Source organism: Corapipo altera, unplaced genomic scaffold, assembly GCF_003945725.1.
Source record: "Corapipo altera isolate COAL_440 unplaced genomic scaffold, ASM394572v1 61, whole genome shotgun sequence".
In the NCBI taxonomy this organism is placed as follows: domain Eukaryota; kingdom Metazoa; phylum Chordata; class Aves; order Passeriformes; family Pipridae; genus Corapipo; species Corapipo altera.
Genome location: NW_020884910.1, coordinates 7727869 through 7740117, shown reverse-complemented (window position 1 = coordinate 7740117; position 12249 = coordinate 7727869). Strand labels below are relative to the sequence as shown.

At 47.8% G+C, this 12249-nt stretch overlaps 1 protein-coding gene across 8 annotated transcripts in view; it reads left to right on the top strand.

Annotated features, from left to right (window-relative positions):
• The window catches only part of ZYX (zyxin), a 29437-nt gene extending 17396 nt beyond the window's left edge, over positions 1–12041 (top strand). For 5 of the 8 annotated variants that reach the window (XM_027653448.1, XM_027653445.1, XM_027653442.1 and 2 more), the window contains exons 2-10: positions 3086–3346; positions 6946–7145; positions 8134–8226; positions 8518–9024; positions 9338–9479; positions 9564–9733; positions 9891–10069; positions 10295–10415; positions 10837–12041. In XM_027653448.1, coding sequence (XP_027509249.1) covers positions 3097–3346; positions 6946–7145; positions 8134–8226; positions 8518–9024; positions 9338–9479; positions 9564–9733; positions 9891–10069; positions 10295–10415; positions 10837–10947 — 1773 coding nt within the window. In that variant the 5' untranslated portion in view covers positions 3086–3096 and the 3' untranslated portion in view covers positions 10948–12041. Of the gene's footprint in view, positions 1–2512; positions 2640–3085; positions 3347–6945; positions 7146–8133; positions 8227–8517; positions 9025–9337; positions 9480–9563; positions 9734–9890; positions 10070–10294; positions 10416–10836 lie in introns of those variants that run through there. The other 3 variants (XM_027653444.1, XM_027653449.1, XM_027653443.1) reach the window with 3 other exon arrangements.
• The last annotated feature ends 208 nt before the right edge of the window (positions 12042–12249 follow it).

The following is a 12249-nucleotide window of genomic DNA, read 5'->3' as shown; positions in this document are numbered from 1 at the left end:
CGGGAGCGGGGGAGAGGGAGGGGGTGCTGCCGGGCTTTACTCGGGACAAGCTCTCTTTTGTGTGCGCATGGATGAGCGAGACACCTCGGGAGCCTTTTTCCAGATGTGTTTGAGAGAGGAATCTGGGGCGCTTTGTGTATGAAATTTACTTAATTTATGACTTTCTGTCTCTCTGGGAGTGCCATGAGAAAGCGAAGACTCAAGTGCTTGCAAAGTCGTAGAACTTTCTAACGTTTTAAATACGTTTGCATAGCTTTTTGGAGTTTTTCCTCTCTTTTTTTCCTCCCTTGCAGAGGGAGGAGGCAAACCCAGCATCTGTGAGAGAAGTTTGTAACTCCGAATATCCCCCTCCCCCAGCCCGGTTGCTTTAAGGCTCTACCTTGCAGCTTGCATAGCTGACTGACTTTTCTCTCTTTGAAACTTTGTAACTTTGGGGCAGGCTGGGAGAACTTTCTGTATGAAAATAAGCATGACTCCTAAATCCGTTGAATCTATTCTTAATACTCTTTTTATCTTTTTTTCTTCCTTTTTTTTTTTTTCTGTAGTTCTCCTTCTGACCCCCCTCAGTTGGGAGGAAGTTGGGAAATAGGGGAAGTGCAGATGCGGTGTGTGGAACCACGATGCTGGGCTGGCTTTTACAGGGGCTCCCAGCGTGGCTAGAGCCAAACTGCTTTTACCAACAGAGGTGAAAAATGGCTCTCAGGTCTCTGCTTCCTCAGATTCCTCCTGCTTTCACTACCGCAGGAAAGGAGCAGAACTTTTGAAAGTGGTATCATGGGATCAAATAACTGAAAGCTCTCTGGGTGCATAAGAAGTGGCAGACCCACTGTGGGACCTCCTGGGAGATGTCACTTGGTTTTGTCCTCCTACTTTTCCTTGCTGTCAGAGTGAAACAATGTATGAGGCAACTAGGTATCCAGACTGTGTCATTTGAGGGCATCTTTCTTCTTAGCTCCACTTGAGTCATCTTAAATACTGTTACAGGAGGTAGAAAAATCTCTCCCCTTGGGGAAAATGTGAGGATGAGAAGGATTTGAGATTAGGTCTCTTGGCGTCACATTCCCTCTCCCATAGCTTTCACAATCTGCGCCACAGGACTTGCATGAGCTGTGTGTTTCTGCAAAGGCTTAGATGGCATTGGCAGCGCCCCAGGGTTGGGAGGGTGAGTCTGCAAGGCCAGCCTTTCTCAGGCGGTTTGGTCTGTGTGGGGGTGGACTGATAAACAGAAATAAGGATGAGCAGGGGCAACTGCTGGATGGAGACAGCCCTGAGCTGAAAAGGACCTTAAGTGCAACATAGCATATTGGGAAATGGGCTTCTTTGGGTTAAGGGAGATAGCAGCTGCTGGTAGCAAAGCAGCCCATGTCCCAAAACTTTTTGTGAAGCAGCCAATGTCCCAAAACTGTATGTTGACCAGCTCCGGTATGGATCATGCTTAGAAGTGACATTGTCACTGTAGTGTTCTGCTCATAATGCTGTCAAATCTGGTAGGACTACTGTTCCACCATGTGGCTCACTACACCATAGTGAAATAGTCGAGTATGAGGCAGAAGTCTCTAAAGAAAAGCTGGAGGTCTTTTTAATAGCTTCTGTAGCTTGGCTGGAAGCTGTAGAATGGAGAGAGTTGGTCAGTCCCTTCTGACTTGCAAGTCTGCTTGACCCCTACAAGTTTGAGGGATTGAGGACAGACCCTGCTAATTACTCTTCAGCCTTGGCCCTTTCCTCATGCTGGATCAAGTGGGAGATGCTCAGCACAGCTTTTTGGCTAGTGCTTACTGTTTCAACCTCTTTCTCCCCTTGAAAAGCTCAGAAGAGTTTGTCCAAGCATATGCAACTCATCAGCCCTTCACAAAGGGAAGGAAAAGTGCAGCAGCATGGACGTTGTGTTTGTGTTGTCACATGCTTGTGACCTGGAGAAGCTGTGACAGGTTACTATATCGTGCCACACTGCACTGAGTCGTGGGAGCGCTTAGAATGGGGCACGAAGGTCTTATCAGCTGCCAGGGGTAATCGGGGGTGGGCGGATGTTTGTGGCACCAGGGCTGTCTGTCCCAGCAGCTGTTATTGTCCGTGAGAGAAGCCGGCAGTGTGGAGGGGCACTGATTTGGACATGCCAACGTGAAATGCTGGCACGGAGCCCCTGTGCTGACGGCAGCCCTATTGTGCTGGGGTGTTAGGATGGCTATAGGCATGCCAGGCTTTACAACAAAGCGTCTGGCTCCATGGAGGCTTCTCGCACGAGTGAGGTTGTTGGCCTGGGGGAATCCTGGAGATGCGCCTTTTCTCAAGAGACCTGAGGTTCCCCCAGCAGCCGGCTCGGTACGGGTATCCTCCGGCTGCTCGAGCCGAGGGAGAGGGGCAGGTTCACAAGCCCCCAGGAGACCGGGCCGAGGGGAGCCCCGGCTGCGGGGTGCTACCCGCGCCCCCGGCAGCCCAAAGGGGCGGGCGGGGGGCGGTGGCGCCGAGGCGGCATCCGGGGAGCGCTTCCTGGCGGAGGCGGAGCGGGCGGCGGAGCCGCGGCCAGCCCGGCCGTGGGCAGGGAGCAGGGATAGCGGGGGTTCTGCCTGGGGGGGTGTGACACCGAGGAGAGCCTCACCTGCCCCGTCGTTCTGCCTCCGCCGGCATGGAGGGGCCTGGAGGTAAAGGGTGGGGTGTGCCGGGTCTTGGAGTGGGGGCTGGGGGAGCGTTGCTGGGACTGTCACAGGCTGAGGTCGAGGGGAGCTGTCTGGCGTTATTGGGTAAAGGGGAAGAGAAAATGCTGACTCCAGTTCTGGGGGCACCCTTGGGGTGCAGGGGATCACCATGATCCTCTTCAGCGTGTGAGGCTCTGGTGCAGCAGAGATCTGTGTTTCTCTGTGTCCAGAACCCCTTTGTGGTTAATGCCATCCTGAGTTGAAGTGGTGAAGTATGATGGCTCACTCACCTGTCTGCAGTTTCTGTTCCTCCTTTTTCCTCTGGCATCTCACCCTCTGGCCTGACTTAAATTCCTGTATCCCTCTGTTTCACATTCACATCCTCTCTATTAAGTTCCACTCTGGCTCAAGGATGACTTCATGTGGGTTTCCTCCGTCTTCTCTCCTGCCAGGTGCTGAGAAGATGGCCTCTCCAGGTGCCCCAGGGACCCGCATGACATCCACAGTCAGCATCAACATTTCTACGCCCTCCTTCTACAACCCACAGAAGAAATTTGCACCCGTGGTTGCCCCTAAACCCAAGGTGAACCCCTTCAAGTCTGGAGGAGCATCAGAGTCGTCGCTGCCACCGCCTCCTGGACCTGGTGCCCAGCGTGCTCAGATAGGGAAGGTGGGGGAGGTTCCATCAGCATCTATGTCCCTGCTGGCAGAAGGTAGGTGAGGGCTGGCATGGCAGATGTGAATATGCATTTCTAAATTCTCAAGGTGTGAGGTCTGTGACTGGGCTAAACATGACAACAGGGGCATAACTGCTATAAATGATGGATATTCTTGCTGTAGAGGCTGGCAGATTCCAGTCTCAGATATCCAGAATGAGATAAATGGATTAGAAAGGCTTCTCCAAGTACATAGTATCTTCGTTAGGAAAGGAGGTGGGAAGGCAGTCCTGCATTGCACTAATGCTGGAGGAATGCAATGGATTTTTCACAGTATTCCCTGGGTGCATAGTTGTGTAATTGCAGTCAGTTTCTGGCCAACATATCTGAGAGCAAGTATGTTGCAGAGAAGTTGACCCTGATAGTGATGAATCATGCTGTTGTCCTTCTTCATGATTGGTTCCAGCTCAAGTTGGTTATCTCTGACTGTGGAGATCCTTCTTGTGGACCCTACAGTTGCCATCTTTCCTTCTGGAGAAGAGGAGGGAGAAATATTTGCCTGAAAAAATGATGGCAGTGATCATAAACAGGAAGTGAGACTTAGAGTTTGTATGTCTTGTACAGTTTTGTACTTTTCATAGTGGTTTGGGTTGGGTGTGTTTTCCTGTGTTGAGTGACTTCTTGATTCACTGTGGTTTTCTTTTTTCTTTCTTTCTTTTTTTATGTGTTTTTTTTTATTTCCTGTGGTGGTGGCATGTTTTTTTTTGTGTGTCATGTTTTGTTGCTTGTTTGGTTTTGTGTCCTCTAAGAAGCACGATTGTGTGGTTCTGTAGTTGGAACTAATCAGCATAGGGCCATCAGAAATTTCCTTGAGGACCCCTTGCTAATGCTTGATGCTGCACGTTAACCCAAGGTTCTACCAAGTCAAGGGTACATCTCAGTCAGGACACACATATTCAGATAATACTGGTTTAAATTTCTTTCCCTGTTTAGCATAGACTGTGCAACACTAATATTTTTTAGGTTAACATGCTAAGTTAGTGGGCAGCTGACCTGATGGTAGGAAGGCTGTTCCTGTGCTTAGAGGAGAGAAATTAAGCCATTTTTTTCCATGTCTCAAGTCACAAGGGCATGCCGGTGCTTTTGTCTCCTAGAATTGTACCAGCTAACTCTGGTGATCTATTTCTTGTATGTTGTTGGCTGGAATCTTGTATCTGTGGAAACCAAGGTCCCATCTTAGGCTTTATGGTCTTCTGCTATAGTTGTGTGGATTAGGGATGTGTCTGTCAGAAGGTCTCAAACTGACACAAATACATTACATGAAGTACTAAAGTAGACAGATTGATGTTAAATTTTTCAGTGTACAGTGTGAGTGGAACACTGGGTGTTGTTTGCTCTGCTTCTCTGTTCCTTAAAATGTGTATTGTGAATGAACTAGACAGAAAGATTAGCTAAAGAACCATTTGTCACAGACTGCTGTGTCATCATCATTTGAGAGCTGCCAGCAAGACATCTGAAGTACAGATGAACCACCAAAACTCAGTCATGAGAGAAATGCATCTGATTTGACCCTTTTCTGCCTTTCTCATACACTCCCCAAACAAAATGTAGTATAATATAAAGCCATAGCAATTGGTCTCTTTGTCTTAAATGACAGGATGGCTAAATTAGTATTGCTGTAGGAATGTTATATTTGGTATTGATTATTCTATAAAACGGGTATAACAACTTTATGGGCAGCTTCTTTTTTTCCATAAATAATTAATAAAACAGGCTTTTAGCATATCTGAAACAATGTGACAACAGATCAGGGCTTTGTTTCTGTAATATTCTTTGATTTCAATAAACCAAAAGGTAAGCATGTACAAACTGCACCCCAAACTGTAATTTCAAAGAAAAATTACAAACACAGTATCACTCCCTCCCCCCAATAGAATTTCTGTGGCACAAGAAGGCTTGGAAGAGGTGTTGCATACCAGGGCAGTTTATGCATTCCACAGGCTAATAAGATTTTGGCTTTCATTTTCTGAAAGGGCAGTATCGTCTCCCTTAGCTTACCGATCAGTCCTTATAAAGCCTGTTGACAACAGCTGGATATGAAGATGAGACAATTCGATTACTGCTGTTAGAAGTTGCACTTGGAGTAGCTGGAATGAAAACCTTGGTCTTTTACCCTACTGCTGGTTGGGGATAGCTAGGAAGAGAGGTGGGTGTCCAGAAGAAGGGATGTGGAAGTTACACCTCCTTGTTCTTGTTGTTCTTGCTGCATGGTTGATAAGAGGACAACTTTACCCATACATGGTGAAGGGAAGAGGATTCACATTTCTTTGACTGTGTTGTAGTAGAAAATGTCTGGTTTTGCCTGTTCCGCATCTTTGGCAAATTGGTAACAACGGGGTTTTCTTCTAGGAGACTGAAGTCCTCTGGTGCTTTTTCAACCTGCTTTAAAAGGTTCTGGAAAATTTCTCATGTCCTAATATGCACTGGGTGTGAGGACATCTTGGCCTCCAAAAGGAGAGCTGTTTTCATCCCCCAGAAAAACAAAGAAGTTTCAAAGATTTTTCATATGCATAATGGGCAGTTGGTGCAACTTGGTTTTTTTCCCCCCACACTTGTTTCTTATATGCTTACTGCCCTGCTGTGAGGTGCCAGCTAATTTTCCTGTAAAAACACAGGCTCTTCAGGATCCTGGGTTGTCCACTGGCACTCTGTCTTTGCTGCTCTGTATCCAGTAACCTGAGCAAGTTACTGGCAAGAAAAGCATATGCTGTGGACCAGCAACTGAGACAAGGAGTGGGAAAGGACATAGTGAGATGTGTTTACCAAATATACAATAACTATTCTCAATGACTAATAGCAACAGCTATTGAGGAAAGATTACGTGATTGTGAAAAGCTTTGGACAAGGTGGAAACCAGCCTGTGGAGTTCACTTGTCCTTGGTGGGTGCTAGGATCCCCTGGGTACAGCAGAGGGCCAGTGGCATCCTAGGCTGCATCAGAAGACCAGCAGGTCAAGGGAGGTGATTCTGCCCCTCAAGTCTACTCTTGTGAGACTCCACCTGGAGTGCTGCATCCAGCTCTGGGATCCTCAGCCCAAGGAAGACATGAACCTCTTAGAGTGGATTCTGGGGAGGGCCACAAAGATAATCAGAGGGCAGGAGCACCTCTCCTACGAAGACAGGCTAAGAGATCTGGAGTTGTTGAGCATGGAGAAGAGAAGATTGGGTAGACCTCATTGCAGCCTTCTAGTACCTGAAGAGGCCTTACAAAAAGGAGGAACTTTTTATACTGGCAGATAGTTACAGAACAAGGAGCAATGGTTTTAAACTGAAACAGGGCAGGTTTAGATTAGATTAGATATTAAGAAGAAATTCTTTACTCAGAAGATGATAAAGCACTGGAACAGGTTGCCCAGAGAAGTTGTGGATGCCCCATCTATGAATGTCCACACTGGATGGGGCTCTGACCAACCTGATCTAGTGAGTGGCATCTCTGCCCATGACAAGGGGGTTGGAAATAGATATTCTTTAAGGTCCCTTCTAACACAAACTGTTCTATGACTCTGTGACTCTACTTGCTGCAATACCTTTAAGAACCCTCCTGGCTTGGAGTAAGAAATGATCCAAACTTTTATTCTCATTCTTTCTTTCCCATAGACTTGCCACTACCACCTCCTCCTCCACCTGGAGAGGAGACAAGTTTCTCCTCAAACTGTGCGTTTCCACCACCCCCACCACCCTTTGAAGAACCTTTTCCACCAGCCCCAGAAGAAGCTTTTCCTTCTCCTCCTTCTCCTCCTCCTCCTCCTCCACCAATGTTTGATGAAGGACCTGTAAGCATGGTACCTGCCCCACAGGTGAGTGAGGTTCAAAGGAAATGTGGTTTCTGTGATGCTCTGTCAGTTGTGACAGCTTCTTGCTACTCTCTGACCTCAGCAGCAGGAAGCCCTGAGATCTGGGAAAGCTGAAAATGCTACCACCCCATGGACCAGCATAGCTTAGGGTCAGCTGTCTGGGCTGCAGCTCTGCAGATGAAGGACCTAGGGTTCCCGGTGGACAGTGAGCTGAATGTGAGCCAGCAATGCGTCCTTGTGGCAATAAAGGCCAACTGCACTCTGGGCTGCACTTGTGAGAAAAGGGCAAGGACTGTGATTATTCCTCCCTTCTGTGCTAGCGAGGCTGCATCTTGGAGGACTGCATCCATTGGGTCTCTTTGGTATAACTCCAGTGGAATACTGAAGGAGATGCAATCCAGTAGATGGTCGTAGCAGTCATTGGGGGTTGGAGTAGAAGAAGCGACCAAGGGAGGGATCTAACTGCAGTCTGCAATATCTAAAGGAGGGCTGGAGAGAAGACAAGATTCTTCTTACTGGGGCACAGCAAGAGACAATGGACAGAAGTTATGGCAAGAGAAATTCCTCTTGGACAGAAGAAAACCGTGTTCCGCTCCAAGGGTGACTCAACGCTGGTACAGATGCCCAGAAAGACTGGGGAACTTGCATCCCTGGGAACGTTCAGGAATCATCTGGACAGGGCCCTGAGCAACTTTGTGTATCTTGGGAGTTAGCTGTGCTGAGCAGTGTGTTGAACTATAGACCTCCAGATGTCTTTTCCCACCTAAATCTGTCTGAGAACTTCTTTGGGCTGTGCATTTTCCCACCCTTTGTAGACCTTGGAGACTGTATCCTGTTCATCTTCACCAACTTGTTATCCACTCAAAGCAAGGAGCAGATCTGTACCACAGTCCAAAGTATCAAAATCTGCTATTGTAAGGGGATACACTAATTTCTCTGGCTGTTCCTGTAACATGCTCTGCTCCCTTTTTCCTCATGGATGGCGGTATAGGTACGTGGCAAGATGAGCAGCATTGATCTTGAGATTGACTCACTGTCTGTAATGTTGGATGACATGGAGAAGAATGACCCCTTCAAATCCCGGGTGAGCTCTCCAGAATGTTGCAGGTGGAAGAAGAGATGACTAGTTTGCTGAACAGAGGTAGTGAGAAAGGTGCTACTGAAGATTAAAATGTCTGGATAAACTATAGCATGGAAGTATTTGTGAAGGACCAGAAAGCATAGACTTTGCAACTTGTCAGGACTGCTAAATATATAACGGTACTCCTAGCATTCTGGGTCTGGGATAGCTGCAGACTTACTGCTATAGCCGGCATATTTTCTCTTCCACCTTGCTGATAACTGCCTGTTTTCCTTCTGCTGCTTCCCTTTACAGATAACTCCAGGATCCACAGGTTCTCTGGAGAAACCATTGGCCCCAAAAACCCATGAGGAAATGCCATTTGCACCCAGAGATACTCCTTATTCCTTTCCTTCCAAGTTCACGCCAAAGCCAAGTGGAAGCTCATCTTTCAAGCCCCCTGGAGTTGATTTGAACCCCACTCCAACCCCATGGGCAGCCCCACAGCAACGCAAGGAACCCCAAGCACCAGTCCCTCCACCCCCCTCTCTCCCTCCTGCTCAGCCTACCCCTAAATTCACCCCACCTTCTGTTGCTGGCTCTCCTATGTCTGTGTCCAAATCAGATGCCAGTGTTCCCATGGCTCCCTCAAACTCTACAAGATATCCTACCTCCCTTCAGACTCAGTTCACAGCCCCTTCACCTTCAGGTCCCTCCTCTCGACCACAGCCTCCCAATTTCACCTATGCCCAGCAGAGGGAAAGACCCCAAGTGCAGGTGAAGCCACGTCCAACAGAACAACCTGCTGCTGCAAAGGACATGGTAAGGGAAAGAGCTACGGATGTCTTTGGACAGGCACACTGGGAGTGAAACAAAGGATGAGGGAGGTTCTGCCACAGACTGGGGTAGGCTGTTACCCATCTGAAAGAGAGATGTAAATATAGAGATAGTGGTGAAGAGGGGATAGGACTTCATGTGAAGGTAGAAAGGAGCAAGCAGAGTGGATAGCAGATTGTTCCCTAAAGAGGGATAGGGATGACCAGTAAAAGAGAGAGAAGTAGGTCTATTAGGGACAGGGTGGGAAGGACTCTGTCTGTGTGTGTCCTTTGGTATTGAATGTTTCTTCTTCCTGCAGCATAGACCCACAGGTTCTACTGCGGATCCACCTAGAGGGAATTCCTGTCTGACCATGAAGGAGGTAGAAGAGCTAGAGAAGTTGACTCAGAAACTAATGAAGGATATGGAGCATCCGCCCCCCTCAGAGGCTGCTACTTCTGGTGTGTTCCCTCGGTGGACAGTGGTAGGACTAAGACTGCGGTGAGTTTTTATCTCTCCTAATCCCTTTCTTCTTCCATTGACAGAGCTCTGCGGCTTCTGCCGGAAGCCCCTATCACGAACTCAGCCAGCTGTAAGGGCCCTGGACAGCCTCTTCCATGTGGAATGCTTCACCTGCTTCAAATGTGAGAAGCAACTGCAGGGGCAGCAGTTCTACAATGTGGATGAGAAGCCCTTCTGTGAGGACTGCTATGCTGTGAGTCACTGGAATAAAAGCCACTGAAGAGTGCTGAGCTTGCTGTGGTTGCTCTCTCTTGCTTTCCCTTCCTCCTTCTGTCTTGGATCTCTGTGGCATAGCCTTGCACAGGTGGTGGATTGGATTAATGTGTCTTACTTGTTTCCTTTGGGCTCAGGGGACCTTGGAAAAGTGCAGTGTCTGCAAACAGACCATCACAGATCGGATGCTGAAGGCCACTGGTAACTCATATCATCCCCAGTGCTTCACCTGCGTGATGTGCCATACCCCTCTTGAGGGGACCTCTTTCATTGTGGACCAGTCCAACCAGCCTCACTGTGTGGATGACTACCATAGGTATGGAGAGAGCACATGCATGTGGGGTTGGGTTGCCCATGTCATCTGTTGGATGTGAAGTTAAAACTGAGTCAGCAACGCTGTAGCAGTTAAGGTCTCTTCCCACCTAAACTTCTTTGTGATTTATTATTCCCTTGTGGCTAATACTATTGAACAGCAGTGAGAAACCTGCCTTGAATGTCACCACAGTGGTCACAGTCTCCTCCATGCTTTTATGTGTTGCAGGAAGTATGCTCCGCGCTGCTCAGTCTGTAGTGAGCCTATCATGCCAGAGCCTGGGAAGGATGAGACAGTGCGTGTGGTGGCACTGGAGAAGAATTTTCACATGAAATGTTACAAGTGTGAGGTAAACCTGGTAGCCAGCTCCTCCCATCTCTCCCATGCCCGTCACCAGCAACTGGGTACCTTTAGTTATCTATCCTGACAAAATGCTAAAGTTGTTTTGAATGAATCTGGAGCATTTTTTAAGCAGGTTCAGGAAAAATTAGACATTCACAGACCATGGGTCCATGAACAAGGACTATACAGGGTGGCTGTATTCTCCAACACCCCTAATGCAGCAGTTGTGTATACTAGGGGAACATGCTGGGATCACAGAAGTGGCTCGCTTTCCCCTCAAAATAGCATCTCCCATTTGCACCATCAGAGAAAGAGCAGTAGGCTGTGAGCCATTATCCTGATACAGTGGGGCATTTCTTACATCCTTGAAGGCAATCACCTTGCCATGGGCTGTTGTTGAGTTCCCTCTCTCTTCTTTCCCTGTTCAGGACTGTGGGAAGCCTTTGTCCATTGAAGCAGATGAGAATGGGTGCTTTCCGCTGGATGGGCATGTGCTGTGTATCAAGTGTCACACCGTTCGTGCAAAAATGGCACGCTGAGGAGCTTGGAGTGGGCATATCCTTGAGACCCCCCTGCACTCATTACTCTTCCCCTCCCTGCCATTGTCCTACCCTTCTGCCTGACAAGGCAGATTGCTACCAATGGAGACTATGCCAGCACAGTTCTTTACTCATGTAGGATTCACCGCTCCTAGACTTCACTCTGCACACCCACCAAGAAAGGACCACTTCTGTTACTGTTTCCTGGCCCCAGTATATTCCAGGCTGGAGTCTATGATCAAGATGAGTGCACAGTCGCTGTTCCCTCAAGATTCTGGAGGAGAAAGACCAGACCTCCACCACCGCCTGGTGGAAGTAGCAAGAACAACCTGGTGGCAGGTGCTGGGAAGGGCTGAGCATTCTGCAGTTCCATGGAGCCAAGAATAATGATGGGAGTTTAGAAGGTGGAAGTCTACATCTCAGCACCACTTCTGTCTTCAATTTTTTTTTCTGTCTTGTGGCACATTATTGTCAGGATGTCTTCCCCTGCTCCCTCCCTGACTCCTAGGTTAGAGTGTGGAGGCAGAACATTAAGGATCTGTTACTGTTGCTGGAAAAAGCTAACCTGCTATAGCTTTCCTGTTTTTAATGGATTTTACTGATTAACTGTCTTGTTGCCTTTTTGTTTTCCTTAGCCAGATTAAACTGGCAATATTTGAATTACTACTCTGTTCCTGAGTTTGGAAACATTTTTTTTGTTGTTTTTAAAAAATCCTTTTCCCTTCCCAAAATGAATCATTTCCCAGTGTGGTTTCTGGACAGCCAGGCTGGGCACCAGAGTAGCAAAGCAGTCCAAAGAATGCATGTTTACAAGTAAAGACTGTCATATGGATGGGCAGCACACGGAGAGGAGATGTCTCTGTGCATGGATGAGGATTCAGCAGACTGAGGAACGTTTCCCCATTCCAGTAGGGATCCTGTCACTGCTGTCAGTGAAAGCTGCGGTGTAATTGCAATGTACTGTCTGGCTCTAAGTGTTACTGCACCGAGCCCCATTTCTAGACTAGAAACTCTCAAACTGAACAAACCTTTTGAATAACAACACTGTCCAACCACTGTTTGCATTCAATAAAATGTGTGGTTTTTTCCATTAACCTATGTCTACTGTGTTTGTTCAACTGCCCATGAAAATTGCTGTCTTTGGCAGTGGAGAATAGCTGTTCTTCCACCTTGCCTCCAGAGATGAGGAGTCTGAACGTGGTGTTTTTCTCTCTGTGTCTTGGTCTCCTTTCCAGAGTGTTTAGTTTCCAATTTTTGCTGTACCTGAAGAGTAGCTCTCATTTAAAGGAGTGGAAGACTGCA